This window comes from Lodderomyces beijingensis, assembly GCF_963989305.1.
Source record: "Lodderomyces beijingensis strain CBS 14171 genome assembly, chromosome: 5".
Classification (NCBI taxonomy): Eukaryota; Fungi; Ascomycota; class Pichiomycetes; order Serinales; family Debaryomycetaceae; genus Lodderomyces; species Lodderomyces beijingensis.
In genome coordinates this window covers 568,694-588,664 of record NC_089974.1, presented here as the reverse complement: position 1 = coordinate 588,664, position 19,971 = coordinate 568,694, and the positions used below count along the sequence as shown (strand labels likewise).

Sequence of the window (19,971 nt, the reverse complement as noted above, 5' to 3'; positions counted from 1 at the left end):
GCAAAATAAACAAGAAAATGAAATAGAAATGCATTTTACCCTGGTACCTTGGGGTTCTGTTTTTTTTTTTTGTTTTTTTGTTCTTTTTGTTGTTTACGTACATGTATATATAACGAACGCAATGAACGCTGCAATGAAACCGGGCAAAACCACAACCCACGCAGGGACAATCTTGGTTTTCGCTTGTTTCGAAGCCAACTCCAAATTCTCCATAAACTCAAAACTAGTTTCTGTGCGCGAAAACTTTTTGATGGCTCGCTTGTACCCGTTATCGCCCAATTGTCTCTTGACATGGTCGCCCGTTTCGTTATAGTACTTGATGAGTACCTTGGCCCACTTGTCATAATCACCTTCCTCGATGAACCCCGTGGCTTCATCTAGATTCTGTCCGTCGTAATGCACCACCGTCTCCAAGGGACCGCCAAAGTTTCTCGCTAGCACGGGGGTCTTGAACTGCATGCTTTCAACGGGCACGATCCCGAAATGCTCTCTTCCAGGGGTATATAGTAACAACTCGGCGTTTTTCAACAACGAGTTTTTAAGCGAGGTTTTGATTGAAGGCAAGAACAACACATCAGTTGACGGAGGCATGATTATAAGCTTCCCACGCACGGTGAAGTTGGTCAACTTGAGCTCATCGCATAGCTGAGTCAACTCCCGCAAGTACTCGACATTCTCCACCACTCGCAGATCGTAGCCTCCGGCTACAACAAGCCTGGGCTTGCCAGGCAAGATTTTCTTCAGCTTGGCAAACGCGCGAATCGCCAACCCGATATCCTTGATCCGCTCAAACCGGTTCACGGATAGGAAATAACGCGAGTCGCGGAAGAAATTGCACACTTCTTCATCAGCAGGCGTGATTTCAATCGTGCTCAAGCTGGCGTTGACGCAGGGGTAAATCACCCCCGGCTCCACGTGGAGATTCTTGAACGTCTCGTGGAATATCCCCCGGGTGAACTTGGAATTGACCACGATTCGGTCAGCGCACCCCGTGCTCCACTCCTCGACGAAATCAAACGGCACACGATACATTTTCTTCACCCAGCTCTGGCGACGCGTCAAGAGCTGGTCGGGGAAATGGCAATAGAACAAAGTTCGACTCGTCGCGTTGCTAAACATGGCGAGAATCGGCACGCAAAAGGACAATTGGTCCACTATGAAATAGTCAACGGCGCGGATCTTGCCCGTGGTGATCAACGTCACCACCAAATAAAATTGCCGTAATATAGCACACAAGATGTGGAATCGCCTGAAGACGTGGGTGGGTAAGAAATCCCCCATCACTTCCACTTTCAACTGGCCGCTGCTGACTTCATCGAAGCAGTGGGCAAAGTCGCAGTGCGACGTGTAGATTATGACGTCGTTGCCTAGCTCTTGCAACCCCACGGCTGCGTCTACTACTAATCTTTCGGCTCCGCCTATTCCCAAGTCGGGGTGAATGAATGCTATTCGTTTTGGTGGTTTAGTGGATTTCCTCACCATTTGCTGTTGAAGTGTCTCTGTGTGAACCAGTGGTGGTGGTGGTGGTGATGGTTGTAGTTACAGTTGTAGATTGAAAGCACGGGGCAATTGGTTACAAGCTCGGAAAAACTATCTCTTGACGTTTTCTGGGTTTTTTTTTTTAGTGAGAGTAAGGCCGTTGAGACGTAAAACGATCACGTCTCTGACACGTTCCAGTAGTTGAACTTACCCCCTACCATTCTCTTTTGAAATATAAATAACATGAAAAGAAAACTATATAGCTGTAACGGCTTCTGCTTTTTCCTTTTCTTTTGCTTCTTCTTCTCGTGCCAATTTGTTCTTTAATTTCTCCGCTTTTCTATCCCATCTCGTATCAACAGGATTGAACCCAGCTTCAGCTGAACCCCAAACTGCCCAATTGGGAGTGGGTTTCACATAATCAATATCAACGAAATCCTGACCGGACTCCAACAACTCAAAGAATCTAGGATAATCAATATGGGTGTGCCATTCTCCGTTGATTCTAAACTTCTCATGGGCAACAAGAATGCAACAAGAGTGTGCATGCTCGGCCGCAATATCGTATGCAAGCCCCCTCTTTTTCAACTCGGTGCTGAGGTTCTCCACAAACTCCTTACACTCGTCGTAGAATGGAATGTTTTGCATCGTTAGCGGGTTGCCATTGCCATTGGAAGACCCACAGAATGTAGCACCTTTGATTTCAATCTGGGAGGGCATGGCACGTTCAACCATGTCGGCGTAACTAGCAATATCACCCATGTTAAAACCCTTAACCAAGGTGAGTCTGAATACAGTACGTTGGTGCGATTGCACGGTGCGAAGAATATCAAGACACGACATGAGTCGTTCCCAGAAATCGCTATTGAGTGGACGATCGACTTTTTTCAAATCGGTTTTAGTTGGCGCATCAATACTCACGTAGAGCTGGGTGACTTTTGTCAATTTCGCCAAATTGTCTGGATGCTGCGCATTGCATACGAGGAACGAACTTATATGCTGATTGTGCAACATTCCAACAAACTCGTTGATGTGCGGGTAAAAGATTGGTTCGCCCACGAGCGATAATGCACAATGTCTAACTCTGAATGCTTCTTGGAAGCGGTCCATTTGTATTCCCGGCACACCTCGCATTTGCTTGATCTTTTGGTAGTGTCCCTGTAGTGCTCCCTCCATGACTTTTTCAGGTGGATCCAATTCCCATCTCCAGTTTGATTTGGCAACTGGGTTGGTTCCGTGTCTCCAACAAAAGACGCATTTGTTTGAACATGCCAACGATGGGGTAGTCTCCATGCACAAGTGACTCTTGATGCCGTAAAAAGCAAACTTGTAGCACGAGCCACGTCCACGCAAGGCCGATTTTGTCCATCGGCAAATCTTGACTCCCGAGTGAGATCCCACTATGGTGTATCCTTGCTTTGTGAGTGTCTTGTACGTTGGCGAATCCTTTGCGACCATCTGCTTAATTTCCATCTGAGCAACCGGTTTCTTCTGTGCCGCCGCCGATTTACGAATTATGGCACCGATATCTTCGACATCGACCAAGGTATCAGCATCATCACTAGTCTCGCTGTTTTCGTTTTCATTATCACTATCGTCAAACATCGTGTCGTCATTTTCATCAAGGTAAAATGGTTCTTCATCATTCAACAATTCGGCGAAATTTTGGATCCATTCTTGCGCTTTTGGCTCTCCTTGGTATTTCATGCAAACAGTACCTACGGGGTACAATCTTCGACCTCCGAGTTTTCCCAACCATTTGTCAGCTAGTTTCGCCTGCTGGCAGAATTTGTCACCACTCCAGCTTTCACTGTCACCCAATCCCAAGACTGCAAACCCGAGCAACGATCGAAGTGGGTACTTGTCGACTCTGAAATCTTGATAGGTATCAATCAAATGCTCAAGGAAATAATCTATGGGCGAGTCGGTGTCGTAGGAAGGTAGCACCAACAAATAAATACTCTTTGTATCAGCGGCAACACCACCGCCTTCATTTTCTTTACTTTTTTCATCTTGATCCTCGCTTTTGGGAGTTTTCAAGAAATATTTTTCTAGATCATCCACATCGTCATCAAGACTCATCAACTTGGGACTCCACTTCAAATCCAACGCGGAGAGTTTTTCGTTTAATTGTTTAGCTATCCGCAATGACGATCCAGTCAATGTAGTATAGAAAATGTAAATCTGAGTTGATTTCAAGTCCACTTGGGATCTAGTCAAGATTGGCGGATTGAGATTGCTCTTGCCAACTGGTGGTTTTTGAGCTTTGATGATTTTAGGTGATCTCCTGGCTGTCAGTCTGACCTTTCTGGGGAAGTTCGTGGTTGCAGCAGCATTGGCTGGAGTCGGAGTGAATGTTGTCGACGTGAAATCTACCGCGTATATAGGAGACTTGTCTGCTTTAGTCAAGGGTTTTGCAGGAGATGGTTGTTCAACCTCGCCGTGCAGGGTGTGCTTGTTTCTCTGTTCGAGTTTATACACGTACGATAGCACAGCAACTAGCAAAACAATCGACCATCTTCCTCCATGTAAGAGATAGACTATGCCACATGCAGCTAGTAGTATCTGACCCGAACCCATGTGTGTGTGTAGCTGTTGAACGTGAACGCCCCGGTGGTGGATTATTTGGCTGCAAGATGGGGAGGTTTTGGTTGTAAAAAAATTTCGTGTGAGATCACGTGACGGTCGCGCAGTCTGTTCAAAACTGGAATGAAGAAGGGGAGCAATGGCTGTTACCACCAGAGGATTACTATCGATATGTATACAAGTATACGTGGATCAGGTGTTGTCGTCCAATGTACGCGTTTCTTGAAGCTTAGTCTGAACCCTCTCTGGGAGCATATATGTATTTTCATGCAAATTGAGAAGCAGGAAGCGGGAACTGGAGTCAGCGAAGGAGCCTGACCTCGAACAGCTAGCCAGGGGAGGGAGAGGCCAAGATGTCAAAGTTCGGCAATGTAAAGTCTGCAACTTTTTGGAATCAGCTAAAGAGGGACGCGACCCTCCGTTCTTTCTCTGGTGTAAATACCCCCTCTCCAACAGTCACGTCTCTCGTGACATGCGCATGAAACAACCTTCTGTCCACCCCTAGCTGCACCTTCAACCACCTCATCCCCTCGCTCCTCGCGTCACTCGCTCGCGTCACCGAGGAGCAACCCCGATCCTCTCGCTCTTGGATCTGGTCTGGCGCTCCAGAACCGTGGAGTTGTTCAAATCGGGCAAGATATCGTTACCGCCAATGTCGGCGTTGTCCAGCTGGCTGTTCATCTGCTCCTGCAAGATATTCGAAGAGTTAAAGTCGCTATTATTCCGCGCAGTTTGGTTCTGGAAAGTAGACTGACTTTGCTGCTGCAGCTGTTGCAATTGCTGTTGTCCCTGAGCTCGAGATAGTTTCTGCCGTTCTAACGACTCATCGTACTCCAACACATCTTCCGGCGACAATTTGATTGTCGTGGCTTCTCTTCTTAGCATGAGCGACACTAGGAAATGGCGATGCTGGTGGTGGTGAAAGAGGCAACGGTGTGTGTGGGGGCTGGTTTGGTGAAATCAAAGCGCAACTTCAAAACAGAAAAAGAAAAAAAAATGAGCCACAACCTTTTGATAGTGATAGACAAGTCCGAGCAACCGGTTTCTAATCACGTTAAGCCAGTGTGTTTGAGATCTGTTTAGTCTGTGCGGGGACCAACCAAACACTAGTCAGTACTTGAAATCACCGGTCCACTTGCAGAGAGAGGCTGTGGAAAACGCTTGTGTGCTGAAGACTAGAAAGATTGTTTTGGTGCACACGTATATGGTGAAAGGAGAGGGGAGTTTATCAACACTACCATTCACCAAACCATCGTCGTTTTCATATATTGCACACGTCTTGCGTCGGAAGTTTTTGGTGGAATTTGGCCTGGAGCTCTTTTTGTTTCAACAACTGCAGGTGCTTTATCTACACGATTTAGATCGAACTATTTGCTTGTAAGCCCACTTGAAAGACCGTGCCGTCCCATCCCGTCCAGTCCAACACCGACCCACGGAAGAAAGAAAGAAAAAAAAAAACAACAAGAAAACAGCTGAAAGCTAGCACGCCACGAGCATCTCCAACAAGATAATGACCACTGCTTCAGACCAAGTGATCACATTGCAGCAAGTTAACAACAGTTCAGCCATTGATTCTCCTCAGAAGTCAGTGATTTGGAAAGATTTTGGAAATTACTTAGATAAGAAGATTGATATTGCAAGTGCGACTACCACTGCTAGTGCTAACAACGGCTCTTGGAAACCTCCGTTACTAGCATTAAATTTCAACTCGGAGCAATCGATACTTTCGCAACAGCCTATACCTTACAAAATCTGCAAGTCGTGCCGTCGACCAATCGGCTACCCGAGCTTAGACCAACATTACTCAAAGTGCACTGAAATGAAGGCTAAAAAGGAACAAGAACGAGCCGAGATTGCTGCTAAGCAACAACTGCAGCTGAATGGGAATTCCAGTGGCGGGAATAAGAAGAAAAGAAGCCGCATGGCCGCCGATTTGGAAGGCGGTTCCTCGGTGGATAGCTCGAGGAATAACACCCCGGGGCCAAATGCTACAAAGGATATGTTTGAAGGTGGCGATGGGAGTAGCAATGGCGGTGCCAATGGACTGGCAGCGTCGAAGCCGAAGAAAAAGTATAAGAAATCGCAGGCTCAAAAGGAGAAAGAAGCTGCCAATGCAGCAGCAGCAGCAGCAGCAGCGGCGGCGGCGGCGGCTGCATCTACGACCCCTGTGGAGAAGCCGGTGAAGAAAACCAAAAAGGGTTCGACTAGTGTTCAAACTCAATCTCTGCCGGTCTCGGCTTCATCTTCTACTTCTAATCAACACACCCCGCAAAAGACACCCGCGAATCAGCTGCAACAACAACTGCAACTGCAACTGCCACTGCAACCACAACAACAGCAACTGCTGCAACAGCAACAGCAACTGCAGCAGCAACAACAACAACAACAACAACAACTGCAACAACTGCAACAACTGCAAGCGAAACAGGCAGCCAAACCAAAGGGACCCGTTGACGTTGAAAAACAGTGTGGTGTAGCCTTACCATCCGGTGGGCTCTGTGCCCGCTCATTAACATGCAAGACGCACTCAATGGGCGCCAAGCGTGCCGTATTGGGGAGATCAGCGCCCTACGACGTTCTCCTTCAGCAATACCAAAAGCGTAACCAAGCCAAGATTGCCCAGAACAACGCCCTAGCAGCGCAACGGCGTGAAGCAGCTGCGTTCAACGACGAGAACGACTTGCTGCACGCTAGCAGCGCTAGCAAAGTGCTCGATCCAGATGAAGAGACGCATTTGGTGCTTGAAGGATTGAGCAAGAATAACCCGATCCCGTTGGAGCGCAAGATTATCATGCCGGTGAGGTATAGGCATCGGTTCTTGCAAGCGCGCGAGTTCTACGCTAATGCCTTGATCATCTCGGCCCAGCATACGCAAGCCCAACAACAAGCTCAACAGCAACAAACTCAACTGGGTGTTGGTGGAGGTGGAGAGCAGCAGACGTTAGCGAACCAGGCCATCTCGGGGTCGATTGGCGGCATGCAAGGACGATGCGCCTTGATCAACGTCGACGTGCCCTTGAACTCAAGCGAAGATTCGCAGACACAAGCATTCAGCGCCATCGCCGGTGAGATGTACCAGGTGCGAGCACCGAGCAAGGCCATTGGTAATACGGCCCAGCATAACGTGATGCAGCAGCAGGCGTGGCAGCAGCAGTATATCAAGTATCAGCAGGCTCAGCAGCTGGCTCAGCTGATGATGCGGCAGAGACAACAACAACAACAGCAGCAACAACAACAACAACAACAGCTGAAGCAGGCGCAGGGCCAGGCGCAGGCGCAGCTGGTTCAGCCGTGATTGAAGTTACAGCTACAGAAAAGTCGGGAACGGGTGGCACTCGAAGCACACGCTCTATCGAATTGAATCGCGAAATTTTATCTATGCTTACAATCCATATATCCCATCTCTTGCTCTTCTCTCTTTTCTTTCTTCTCTGCCTCGTCTCTGCCTCGTGCTCTCCCGCGCGACACATTGCAAAACTTGGCCAAAGTGAGCAGTGCGAGATTTCGTCAGTTGTTCCGGGTCGGCCACTGAGGCATGTGCTTAACGATCCACGGATGCTTCAAAACCAACCCTAAGCTCAACCGGTCCTCGGGTTTCTTCCTTAACAACCGCGCAATCAAGTCGCGCGCGTCCGGTTCAACGTGCTTATGATGGAGCGGGAACTTCAAATCGACCGCCGCGATCCGCTTATACGTGGCGTTCTTATCCACTTCTTCAAACGGTGGCTTACCTACGAGAAACTCGTAGCATAGGACGCCGAGGGCCCATATATCGACGTGGTGGTCGTGCGGTTTGCGTTCAATCATCTCCGGTGGGAGATAGTCGATTGTGCCGCAGAAGGTCAACCTGCGGCTGCTATAACTTGCAGCTCCATTGGTGGTGGTGGAGGAGGAGGAGGAGATTTTGCGTTTGGTGTATACGCTCCATCCAAAATCGCACAATTTCACCACGTCATTTTCGCAGCGCATGATGTTCTCGGGTTTCAAATCGCGATGCACAATGTGTCTGCGGTGCAAATACTGGAGCGCCAAAGCGATTTGGTAGATGTAGTAGCTCGCTTGCAAGCCCGTGAATCTCTTGCAGCGTTGCAAATGGTTATACAACTCGCCGCCTTCGCCGTATTCTAAAACGAGATAAACGTTGATCTCGTCGTGGAACCACGAGTATAACCGGGTGATGTTGGCGTGAGATAGCACCAGCTGGATCTCGATCTCGCGTCTAAAGTTGCGTTCGATTTGGTTCTGTTTGATCTCGGCGATCGACATCACCTTGAGCGCCACGAGGTAGTTGTAGGGGCGGTAGAGGGCGCAGTAGACGCGCCCGAGCTTGCCCTTGCCCAAGCAACGGCCAATTTCAAAATGGTGAAAGTTCAACGGGGTGGTGGTCGGGGCTAGCGCTGAGGCTAGTGATGGGGGGCGGTGCGTTTGAGGATGTTGAAGTGGCGGTAGTTTCGCAGCGGACTTTGTGCTGAGCTGATGGTCGTGACCGGCATGAGGCGTGTTCAGCGGTGCTGGTTCTTCGACAAAGGGCGACGATGACGATGAAGACGAGGGTGACCAGGTGGACGATTGCAATTCGCCGCCCCTGGTGGCGCGAGGAGTAGCCATGCCATGGTTGCGGTAATGGGAAGCTGGCTTTTGATTGACGGGGGTTTGCAAGACTCGAAAGGGGGTGATGGGCGTAGTGCTGGCTGTGCCCAGCCCGAGATGCTTGTCTCGTCGGCTCGGTTTTTTACCACCTTGAGGATCCACGTTTTCTTTATCCTTGCCCTCTCGGGTGTGTAAACTCTGCAACGAGGTCAGCTGTTTGTGGATCTTGAACTTTGCCGGGTCATTCTTGGCGAGTGGTTTCCTTTGCGGTCGGTGCGGGTTATTGATATATGAGCCACTAGACATGGCTGTCTGGTTGTTTGGTTATGGTGTAGACTTTGGTTGTTGATGTCTTATACAGAGGTGTGGTTAGGCTAAGTATACAAATTGGTTGGCACGTGCACGACCCTGCCAAATTCTGTTTTTTCACGGGGCCCTCTTGCGGGACATGTTCAGAGATTTTGCAGCCACGAGTCTCTAGACAGCACAGTCAACTCTACTGCTTTGATAGAGGCAATCTATGTCTTGCAACTAAAGTAGGGCATTGGCTTGGGAAAGTAGGATATTGAAATTGTTGAAAATCAAGCGGATTTGAGACAAGAGACGGGGGGGGGGGTGCGGCGCCTTTTCCAAATCTCCAATTGAAACTCAGTCTAGTCTCGGTTTTTTTCCCACCTCGACCGATCAAGTCAAACCTCTCCTACTTGAGAGTTGGTCTCAAGGGCAAGAGGTCACAAACTAGCAAGTCAACCAACGTAAAAGGTGTCTCTCACCAGCAACTTTGTAGAACTAGAAAAGTGCCATTTTGTTTTGTTGTGTCATTTTATCAATTTCGCGACACGACAGAGGCAAGAAGTTGCAGCTATACCAACAGCAATCGCCATGGAAACAACCAATGGTTGGCACACCATCCAACGCGTGCTTTGAGCTCCACCAAGGAAGAACAACCGAGAGAAGCAACGCCTGAACCACCCCTGGCGCGCATTGGGCACCTGCACTAGCGTTTGTGGAAGGTTCCGCCACGGCCATGAACCCTCCTTCCAATATAGCTCGCGTGCCGCTTACTGTCTTTATTTCTGACGCCGCTTCTTGTTTCAGAGTGAGATGCCCGGTAAGATTGACCAACTGCGAAACGCACCACGACAATCGAAGCAGCATGGCCAAAAACAAACGTCACGCCGCGTCTCATCTGTCTCTCTTGAAGATGACGCATGAAATACCGCGAGCCTCCCCTGCGGAGGTGGAGGTGGTCTAGAATTTTCTACACGGCTTACTCAGCGAGAGAGCTGTCTTTTCTCGTCTTTCATCTTCATCCAACTGTAGGAGAAAGAGATGCTATTGCATGCGGGATGAATTGACCACCCTGGTGTCAATTGAGAGGAGGGGGAGCGCGTCTCTTTTATTTTTCCATTGTTTGTGGTCCAAGGGGAGCGCATACGCGTCCAGTACAAAGATGACCACCGTCATGATAGTGGGTGGTGGTGGTGGCGATGGTGATTGTGTACCAACCTAGTAGTCGGGTGACTTTTGGCGGGGGGTGGGCACGGCGCTATTGAGGCACAAATGTCGCGTTGTTGTCGTATGCGGGTCGTGCACCGGTGCCGTTGCCCTTTTGTTTAAGCTTTGTGCTGACGGAGAAAATGGCGTGCGTGTGGAACAGCCGCGCGTAACCACTACTTGGAAAGAAAAAAAAAATCCCCCCCCCCCGTGCTGAAGGAGGAGAAAAGAGGTTCCCCAACAGATCGGAGAGGACGATGGTTACCGAGTCGACGGGCCCTCTCCGGATACCGAATGACTGTCGCTGTCCAATTTCTGGCACGGTTGAGCTGAGGAATGTCGACCAACTCTACCGGGCGTTAGCCAGTGGGGGGTCGTGTGCCGCGGCACAATCCGAGGGTCGCTGTGGTGTGACACTTTTTTCTGTTTTTAGACCCAGATTAAATTTTGGATTTTGACAAGGTACACGCAACCGGTCCGCAGAGGGAAATCGGAAACAGCCGTGGCTCTGCCTGCTCTTGTCCAAGTCAACTTGAAACAGATGTGGTCATGCAAACCTTGCCCTGTGGTCCTACCACCAGACAGCGCGCTGCAATTGCTTGCAAATTACTCGATAAAGTTAAACTCTGGGCCGAGTTAGTAGCACCTGCGCGGGTGGAGGGGAATGCTAGTTTTTTGTCTTGTCAACTTTCCTTTTGTTATTTTATTTTATCGCAGTTTATTTTATTATCTTGTTTTATTATGCTGTGCAGTTGGCGAGAGGCGCTGATGCTTCAAGGGGGATTTGCTTTCCACTCCCACTTAAACTCACACTACACGTCTCTCTCTCTCTAAGAGTCTCAAAGCAGAGTGTGACAATCGGCAGAGAGTATATATTAGAGCTCGACTTTCCTTAAATTTTTCTGGCAAAAAGCACATTTCCTGTTTTCATCTTTCTTCTTCTTCTTCTCCTCCCTTGTTGCTGTTTCAGACTATTGATCCATTTTTCTGCTCTCTTTGTTTCCCCCCGGAACACTCACTACAAGAGGCGCTATCTATTTATCTATTGCAAAAGAAAAATAGAAAAAAAAAAAACCTTTAAGGGGCAAGAATAAGACACTATACCACCTTATCGCGACAAGAGCCAGACAGCAACACCCACACTTTTTTTTGGTTCAAATATTCAACTTCCGCGAGCCAGCCAGTAACCATCCACCGAGACATAAATATATCTTGCAGGAACAATGACAATTAAGGACAAGGTTAGAAGAGTCTCCAAGATCTTCCACTCGGAGTCGAAGGAGTCGTTGGACAAGGTGGCTGCAGAAGGCGAAACCGCCGCTGCACCAGCCACAGAGACCGTCGAGGTTCCTGAGGCTGCACCGGCTGACGCGCCCGTCGAGGCGCCAGTCGAGGCGCCAGCCGCTGGAGTTGAGACCACCGAAGCTCCGGCTGCGGCAGTTGACGCACCGCAGGTTAAAGACGCAGAAGCTGCTACCGCTGCCGAGCCCGAGGCAGTCGATGCCACCAAGCCAGTTGAAGAGCCGCTTTCTACAGAAGTTGCACCAGTTGTGGAAGCAGCTCCCGCTGAAGAAGCCGGCGAGTTGGTGACTGAAGAAGGCGAAGCCGCCGAAGCAGCAGCGCCAGAAGAGGCGGAGGCTGCGGCTGAGGCACAGGAGGCAGCCGCGTCGAAAAACAATGCATTGAAGAAACCCCACGACTTCTTTAAGAAGCTCTTTGCCAAGTTCAAGAAGCCCGTTGTCGCCAAGGCCTAATTTTCCAAACTCGACCTTTTACGGAGTGGGCTTTTTAACTTTTGCATTACCTTGTGTATAATAGACTGACTTTTTTTTTTTTTTAATTTTTTTTATGCGATTGGTTGATTGATTGAAATTGAGAGGATCAAGGATGAAGAGAACCACAGTGCCAGAGACAACCGTGGGTATTTGGCATTGGGGGTTTCCAAGATTCGATTGTTCAATTTTGTTTTTTTTTTTTGGTTTTTTTTTTATACCATTCTTTTTCTTTTTCGGGGGTGGAGGGTGCTTTCTTTTGGAGGTTTCAAAGGCTTTGCCAATATATATATACTTACTTATATATGTACATATATTAATGAATAATTTCTCATTTATTGGGTTTCATTTAGCAGGATCAGGGAAGAGGTTAAACTGTGAATACCCACCTCTCACTTGATCCGACACGGGGCCCCAGCAGCAGCGGCATGGCACACTCTACGGGCCAAGTACCACCACTAGATGAAATCCAGCCAAGTTAACTATATCCTCATGCTAACATGGGTGGAGTCCTGGAGAAACGGAGGGTTAGCGAGAGGAAACACGTTTCCGTTGACTGCAAACTACAGTACAGTGGAGTGTGATGGATATACGCGGTTGAACCCAATTGCTGTTCTCTCTCTCCCCCCTATGTGTATATCGTGATTGCTGTCTCGGGTGATTTCACGATCCCTATGGTTGCGCAAGCACAGGGGGCACGAGAGAAAAATATATACATGTATACATGTGTGTATATATATAGAGCTGCAATTTTGGTTGCCAAAATATCCCACTAGGCCTGCTATTTCTTCATTTGATCCGGCCCCAACCTTTCGTATTCATGGAACGAAAGCAGAGACCACGCGAGGGTTTGATCTAGACCAGATCTTGATGGTCTTTGTAGTTTTTGTCCAAATTGTCGCTTTACCCTCTCTCCCTCTCTGATGCCTCGTTATCCGTACGAGGCATCTCCTGATTTCAATTTTTAACCCCATCCCCCCCACCCACCAAACTTCTGGCAAACACTCCAGTCTGGGCCAACACCCAACACGCTTCGTGGCTGAGACCAAGGCCCGACGTCCTCTCTGGTTCTCTGGTTCTGGTTGTTGCCTCTGCTTCTCCCTCACCACAAGTACACGACCCCCTTGCAATCCACAACTGCTTCTTTGAGAATGACCCACCACCATACACACGGACCCCCGTCCGTTACCACAGCGGAGTAATGGCACAGCAAAGATGATGAGCTGTCCACTTTGACCTGCCCTTCCCCCCACGAGTCGGCCACAGGCACAAGTAAAAACAGATCCGATCTGCTCTGTCTCTCCATAACAATTTAAACCCACCCAGTAACCCTTTGGCCTTGTCTCTCTCTGCGTGGCAGCAAAAATAAAAGAGGCAAAAAAAAAGACGGCAATGACAAGGGCCTCCCCTTCGCCCCCAAAAGCAGCCTCTGAGCTATCTCCCACCCAGTGCGAAAGTGAAGCAGCAGACGGAGAAGAAGAAGAAAAAAAAACGCCTGCTCTTGAAACCCACTCGCTACACACCAATAGTTACATCTTTATACCTTTGCCGCTCTCGACACAGGTCTTGCCTTTGTGAAGGTCTCGTCCGTTTATAACTACAGGGTATTCATCTAGATCTAGACTTTCACTTTCACCGCCAGCGCCGTTGTAGTTGTCGTTGTTATTGTTTCTGTCTGCCGTTTTCCCCCCAGCAAGAGTGATTTACCCGCCATCGGCGTCCCCCCAGGATGGACTTGAGAGTGGGCAAAAAGTACCGCATCGGGCGCAAGATTGGCTCGGGCTCCTTTGGCGACATCTACCTCGGCACCAACATCATCTCGGGCGAGGAGGTGGCCATCAAGTTGGAAAACACCAAGGCCAAGCACCCGCAGTTGGAGTACGAGGCCAAGGTCTACAAGGCGCTTAGTGGCGGCGTCGGCATCCCCTTTGTCAGATGGTACGGCACCGAGTGCGACTACAACGCCATGGTGATCGACTTGTTGGGCCCCAGCTTGGAGGACTTGTTCAACTACTGCAACCGCAAGTTCACCTACAAGACGGTCTTGTTGTTGGCCGACCAGTTGATCTGCCGCATCGAGTACATCCACGCGCGCTGCTTTATCCACCGTGACATCAAACCCGACAACTTCCTCATGGGCATTGGCAGGAGAGGCTCGCAGGTTAACGTGATTGACTTTGGGTTGGCGAAAAAATACCGCGATCCAAGAACTCATTTACATATCCCTTATAGGGAGAATAAGAACTTGACCGGTACTGCGAGATACGCCAGCGTTAACACCCATTTGGGCATCGAGCAGAGCAGAAGAGACGACTTGGAAAGCTTGGGGTATGTCTTGATCTACTTTTGCCGCGGCTCGTTGCCTTGGCAGGGCTTGAAAGCTGCAACAAAGAGACAAAAGTACGATCGAATCATGGAAAAGAAAATGACCACCCCCAACAATATCTTGTGCAAAGGCTTGCCCTCGGAGTTTTTGGATTACATGAATTACATCAAGACGTTGAGATTTGACGATAAGCCCGATTATGCCTATTTGAGGAAATTGTTTAGAGATTTGTTTAAAAAGGAGAATTACCGTTATGACTATGTTTTCGACTGGACTTTGTACAAGTTTCAACAAGAAAAACAAAGAGCTCAGGGCAACAAGGCCATCGAAGGTGAACAGCTGCAACAACAAGCCCAGCTGCAACAACAAGCCCAGCAACAGCAACAGCAACAAGCCCAGCAACAGCAACAGCAACAACTGGGTCAACAAATGCAAAATGAGGAACTGTCCCAACAACAACAACAACAACAACAACAGCAAAAGTCTGCGCAACAGTTGGCTGACCAACGTTACCAGAACCAAAAGGCCGTCTACACCCCAAACCTAAACTACTCCAGCAACTACCAGGAAAAACCCAAGGTTCCCCAACAACAACAAAATCAAGGTAACCCAGCATGGCTTTAGAAAAAGAGGAGAGTCTTTTTTTTTCATGTCATTGCTAGCTGATAAGTTTTTTTCTGAGACTATCGCTACAACCAAACAGCCACCCACCAACCGTTAAATGCACATGTCCTCAACATAACCACCCCCTTACAAATACACACGAGTTGTTAGAGATGATACTACACAAGTGTTTTCATCCTCGTTAATGATGCTATCCAATGGTTCTTTGCATCAGCCGGTATATGTGCTATAACTTCCCCCCCCCCCCAAAACACCCACAGGAAGGTGTGTTTTTTTTCCTCAGGATTTACATCAGTATAACGCAACGCAGCGTTGCTTGGACTTGATTTTGAAATTTGGAAAAGGAATAAAAAAAACTTGAAAAAGTTTGCCAGATTGAGATTAAGATTGAGCTTTTCTCATCGAGATTTTTAATCAAGATGGTTGATCTTTTGTGAGTGTGAGTTGCACGTGTTGTTGCTAACCCCATTCCCCATTCACCCAACTCCCTTCTTCCCCCACCTTTTTTTTTTGATATCTTCAATTGTATTTTCCGATATGTTTTGCTAAAGCCCAGCTACGGATGTATGACTTTGGCCTTTCGAGTTTCCGCTGCCTTTGAAAATGGCTCAGGCGGCTTGCACAGTGCCAGTTTCCCAATGTTTCTGTGTGCGTGTGTGGTATTTTGTGAAGTTTTTTTCATGCGTTTATGGTATATATGTATGTCCGAAGTGTATATCCTGCTAATCCTATAATGCTAGTTTGAAATGGCGCTGATGACGTAGTAGAGGATTCGCTGTGGTTACGGTTGGATGAAGGTCAATAAATTAACGTTCTCCATTTCTATACAAGTGTAGTATACCTCCCAGTTTTCAATCTTTCTTCTCATCCTCTTTACCGTCAACTGTGTTACCGTCCACTGTGTTACCTTCAACTGGCTCTGCGTCATCATTTTCGGCCAGCTCAAGATAATTATGCAAGAAATCGAATATCGTCGTGACATTGCCCCTCGCGTCCTCCGTGTCAGGCAATCGCCAATTGTCAATGTATCCGAAAAACAGATAAAACGTGTTATCCTTGACTTCATCAGCGTAGATCTTATCGTAGATATGCCTCATCTTGAACGCCAACATCTCCTCGTGATACTTGCCAAAATCAATGGCATCGTAGGCATTATCCTTAAGCTTGACGTTGTACGCGTCAAACACGGGGTTCTCCAATAACAACCCCAACGCTGGAGCCTTGGGGATGTTGATCTTGGCATTTTGGAAACACATGGGGATGACTTTGGCAGGTGGGAGGGAGCAGCGCACGACGAGCGCCGCCATGCATATCATCTTGCGGATCTGGTGCAACATGAACGACTGTCCGTGGATCTTGATCGAGACCCACTGGGTGCCGTCAATCACAAAGGGGTCAGATACGTCGGTGGAGATGATGTAGCGGCGTGCGCTGGTGTCGTGGTGCGGTTTGCCCACCGTGAAGTTGTGGAAGTTGTGCGTTCCCTGATACTGCGCCATGGCGAGTTTGAACGCCTCGAGACGGTGATGCGAGATGCGATACGAGCGGCGCGCTTGGTTTTCAATCTGCTTGACCTTGCGCCATATGGGATCGCTACTGTCCAAACTTTCCAGTGACTCCTCGTCTATGAGGGATGACATGGACTCGAGCTGCGCTGGCGTGATGCCGCTTTGCAACAATTCCAGCTGGACCCCACCCCACCACGCGTCGCCCTCGCCGCCATCATCCATGAACATCTCCCGCGGGTGCTCCCTTTGGGCCTCGCGAATAAGCGAGCTCAACCGCGTGCCGGGTCTCGGTTTCAACAACGAGTAGCACGGCAACAAGTACTCGTAGACACGCGACGAGCACATCTTGCGACAATCGAAACCTTTAGTCGTGCGCTGGATCCCCCACACCCGGATCTGCTCGGGCAAATGCAGATTGATCTTGTCCTTAATCTGGGCATCCTCGATGATCATCTTGAGACTCACGACGTTTCCCGCGGCATGGACGCCCTTGTCGGTGCGTGCTGTGCGCTGGAAGCCGGATTTCTTCAAGTCAAGCGCGTTCTCGCGGGATATGGCGCCGGCGCGATGCATGGCGTCGTAGAGATCGCGCTCGATGGTCTTGGTGGCGGGGTCCGGCTGGATCTGGAGGCCGTTGTAGCCGGTGCCGCAGTAGCCGATCATCACGGCCACTTTGCGCTTGGGCTGACGTTGCGATTTGGGGAGCGGCTGTCCGTTCTCGTCTAGCTCGGGAGTGTATTCGCTACAGGAAAAAATGGAGTTAGTATACGGCATTGGAGGTGGTTGACTGTTGAAGGTGATGTTTCGTACCTACGATTGATCGTATTTCTGACGTGCTTGTCTTTCTTTCGCGGCGTGTTTACGCGAGGCGATACCGGCGGAGGTGGCTGGTGGAACCGGAGTAGCTTGGGTAGCCTCTGTTTCATCCATCTTAACATCTTGCTCTGCTGCTGCTGCTGGTGTTGGTGTTGGTTCCGCCATTGACTCGCTAGGTGGTGGTGATGGAATTTTTATCCATCACTGAAATTTTTTTAGTGCGGGCTGAAGAAGGTGATGGCTGGAAGTGTTGAAAGGGTGGACCTCTTCAACGATTTGCAGAAAAAACACCATGGTCCTTTCTCCAGCAAAGCTTGAGGACTATGCTAAGTAATGTGATATCAAATCGACAACATTTGCTCCTTCTTTTCCCCGTTTTTCAGCCTCAATTACAATTGTAGCCAGCTGCTTTCTTCGCCTCATCTCGCGATGAGGCCAGTCCCATCAGCACCTCCATCGCGCGCCCTAAAATAAAAAAACGAAAAATCTTCCAATTCGAATCAATCATCTTCGTCTCACCACCACCAAAGCCACAATGAGACCACTAACAGAAGAAGAGACAAAAGTAGTGTTTGAAAAACTAGCGAACTACATAGGCCGAAACATCTCCTTCCTCATAGACAACCGCGACAACCCCCATGTGTTCAGATTGCAAAAGGACCGAGTCTACTACGTCTCGGAACACGTCGCCAAGTACGCCACCAGCGTATCGCGTCAAAACTTGATGTCGTTGGGAGTATGCTTGGGTAAATTCACCAAGACGGGCAAGTTCAAATTGCACATCACCAGCTTGAGCTACTTGAGCCAGTACGCGAAATACAAAGTGTGGATTAAACAAAATGGCGAAATGCCCTTTTTGTACGGCAACCATGTCCTCAAGGCCCATGTGGGGAGAATGAGCGATGATATACCGGAGCATGCGGGGGTCATTGTTTATAGCATGAGCGATGTGCCCTTGGGGTTCGGCGTGAGTGCCAAGCTGACGAACGAGGCGAGGAATTTGGCACCAACGGGCATTGTCGCTTTTAGACAGGGCGATATTGGTGAGTATTTGAGAGAAGAGGATACGTTGTTTTCGTGATGATGATAGAAACGTGTCGGGCTTTTTTTTTCTTTTTCTATTTACAATTGTTTATTTCGTTGTATATGTTGGCTTAGTAGGATAATAAGTTTTGTTTGATTAGTCCGTGGGGGTTACCCTGTGATATCACGTAGCTGGACTTGCAGATTTTCTCAAACTGCTCGTCGGCGTCGAATTCAGCTTTCGGATTTTCAGCTGGGAGATCGCCGTTGTTGGTTGTGGTTGTGGTTGTGGTGGCGGTGGCAGTAGTCGCAGAGTTTATGGAAAAGTCCTTTTTATGGAAGCTTTCTCTTACAAGCAACACATTTTGGTCTCTCCAAAACGACATCAACGCCCTAACTTCCTCATGCGTCATTGGGTCCACCCTAAATGGCTCAATCCTGTGTGTTTGCACCATCCTCTTGGCCAACTCCAAATCCAACTTTGGTTTCTTCAAATAGGGATCGACTTTGGGGTCTTGGTACACGGCCAAATGCACGGTTTTCCTATCGGGGCACACATCCTGCGACTTGCCCAATAAAACACCACCATGTTCGAATCGGGATTCTCCACTAACATATCTTAGTATGTAATCTGCCAATTCGAATTCTTGAATATCAATAGGCGCGTGGTCGCGATCAAAGTATTTGGTGATTGGTTGATCGGCCATGGTGTTGAAATCGTCAATAGCTAATAGCACAGGTATGCTCTTGGAGTGCTCTTGAATCTGCCTCATTATGAATTGGAAAGCCATCGTTGGCTGACCCCTGTTGATCTCCCGATTCGTCGACAAGTAGTCATACAAGGAATGCTTCCCCTTGCTCATCTTGACCTCCTTCTTTTTCTCAACAAATGTCACGTCCTCGGTGAGTTTCAAAGTCTTGAATAGCGCTGCATTCGAAGCGAGAATTGAAGTTAGCCATCTTTTGGTCGCCATTGGCTGCTGGTACAATCCCAATTTCTCGTTGCGGAAATAGTCCGAGGATCCATTACCAATCAACTCGGCCGTGTGTAGATGCAAAACAATGACCTTGCCGTCGTATTTGTCAAGCGCCAATGCTATAGCTTGATTCATTAACGTGGATTTACCACATCCCTTGGCACCATCGAGATAAACTCGATTATCGATCGAGTTTCCCTCTAATTTTTCAACAAAGCCATCGTTGATCTTAACGGTGTTGGACGTGACCAACGAAACGGGTTTCTTGAACATTTCGTGGTATTGAAATTTCTTGAACGCCTTCAGTGCCCTCAAACTGTCCTCTGTCTTCTGGGCGTATGTAGTCACCGTGCCCGTTTTCAACTCATTCACGCTCAAGTCCTTGACCCCGGTCAATGAAGGCGCCAAGTTTTCAAAACCCAAAACCCGAATCGCGTCCCTGAAATGCTTTGGTGTCAACGCTGTGGTCTTTTTCACCTTTTCCCTGGGCTTGTCATTTTTCCTACCCATGACTTGCTTGGCCTTACCTTCCTTTTGACGTGGGGCGGCATTCAAGATTGACAAAGTGGTGAATGAATGAGCGAAATTGAGCGACACGCAAACAGACGAAGCGCCTCTACCCTTGGCTGCACTTGCCGCACATCTCAACATCTTTATCTTTAATCCCTCGTGGAGCTTTTCTTTTACTTTATGGAATTGAACCGTCGACTGGGGGTGGTTGACTTGGTTTTGAATGGTATCGATTCTTGAAAAATTTTGGTAATGGCAGACGA

General features: G+C 48.6%; 10 protein-coding genes across 10 annotated transcripts; 4 read left to right on the top strand and 6 right to left on the bottom strand. All coding sequences in view use genetic code 12, as the record gives it.

Moving 5' to 3' along the window:
• Positions 1-93: 93 nt before the first annotated feature.
• On the bottom strand, positions 94-1,482 carry LODBEIA_P41480 (uncharacterized protein; the record flags this gene model as incomplete). Its single annotated transcript, XM_066974337.1, has 1 exon — positions 94-1,482. The coding sequence occupies one exon, from the start codon at positions 1,480-1,482 to the stop codon at positions 94-96; it is 1,389 nt and encodes a 462-aa protein (XP_066831086.1).
• A 252-nt stretch (positions 1,483-1,734) lies between these two features.
• LODBEIA_P41470 (uncharacterized protein) lies at positions 1,735-4,059 on the bottom strand (the record flags this gene model as incomplete). The annotated part of the gene is made up of 1 exon (XM_066974336.1): positions 1,735-4,059. One exon carries the CDS (start codon positions 4,057-4,059, stop codon positions 1,735-1,737), a length of 2,325 nt encoding a protein of 774 aa, XP_066831085.1.
• A 561-nt stretch (positions 4,060-4,620) lies between these two features.
• LODBEIA_P41460 (uncharacterized protein) lies at positions 4,621-4,950 on the bottom strand (the record flags this gene model as incomplete). The annotated part of the gene is made up of 1 exon (XM_066974335.1): positions 4,621-4,950. The coding sequence occupies one exon, from the start codon at positions 4,948-4,950 to the stop codon at positions 4,621-4,623; it is 330 nt and encodes a 109-aa protein (XP_066831084.1).
• Positions 4,951-5,575: 625 nt separating this feature from the next.
• On the top strand, positions 5,576-7,360 carry LODBEIA_P41450 (uncharacterized protein; the record flags this gene model as incomplete). Its single annotated transcript, XM_066974334.1, has 1 exon — positions 5,576-7,360. One exon carries the CDS (start codon positions 5,576-5,578, stop codon positions 7,358-7,360), a length of 1,785 nt encoding a protein of 594 aa, XP_066831083.1.
• A 212-nt stretch (positions 7,361-7,572) lies between these two features.
• LODBEIA_P41440 (uncharacterized protein) lies at positions 7,573-8,961 on the bottom strand (the record flags this gene model as incomplete). Its single annotated transcript, XM_066974333.1, has 1 exon — positions 7,573-8,961. The coding sequence occupies one exon, from the start codon at positions 8,959-8,961 to the stop codon at positions 7,573-7,575; it is 1,389 nt and encodes a 462-aa protein (XP_066831082.1).
• A 2,414-nt stretch (positions 8,962-11,375) lies between these two features.
• LODBEIA_P41430 (uncharacterized protein) lies at positions 11,376-11,906 on the top strand (the record flags this gene model as incomplete). The annotated part of the gene is made up of 1 exon (XM_066974332.1): positions 11,376-11,906. One exon carries the CDS (start codon positions 11,376-11,378, stop codon positions 11,904-11,906), a length of 531 nt encoding a protein of 176 aa, XP_066831081.1.
• Positions 11,907-13,653: 1,747 nt separating this feature from the next.
• On the top strand, positions 13,654-14,874 carry LODBEIA_P41420 (uncharacterized protein; the record flags this gene model as incomplete). The annotated part of the gene is made up of 1 exon (XM_066974331.1): positions 13,654-14,874. One exon carries the CDS (start codon positions 13,654-13,656, stop codon positions 14,872-14,874), a length of 1,221 nt encoding a protein of 406 aa, XP_066831080.1.
• An 851-nt stretch (positions 14,875-15,725) lies between these two features.
• LODBEIA_P41410 (uncharacterized protein) lies at positions 15,726-17,363 on the bottom strand (the record flags this gene model as incomplete). The annotated part of the gene is made up of 2 exons (XM_066974330.1): positions 15,726-17,124; positions 17,197-17,363. 2 exons carry the CDS (start codon positions 17,361-17,363, stop codon positions 15,726-15,728), a joined length of 1,566 nt encoding a protein of 521 aa, XP_066831079.1.
• Positions 17,364-17,733: 370 nt separating this feature from the next.
• LODBEIA_P41400 (uncharacterized protein) lies at positions 17,734-18,279 on the top strand (the record flags this gene model as incomplete). The annotated part of the gene is made up of 1 exon (XM_066974329.1): positions 17,734-18,279. One exon carries the CDS (start codon positions 17,734-17,736, stop codon positions 18,277-18,279), a length of 546 nt encoding a protein of 181 aa, XP_066831078.1.
• Positions 18,280-18,352: 73 nt separating this feature from the next.
• On the bottom strand, positions 18,353-19,849 carry LODBEIA_P41390 (mitochondrial 37S ribosomal protein mS29; the record flags this gene model as incomplete). The annotated part of the gene is made up of 1 exon (XM_066974327.1): positions 18,353-19,849. One exon carries the CDS (start codon positions 19,847-19,849, stop codon positions 18,353-18,355), a length of 1,497 nt encoding a protein of 498 aa, XP_066831077.1.
• Positions 19,850-19,971: the final 122 nt, after the last annotated feature.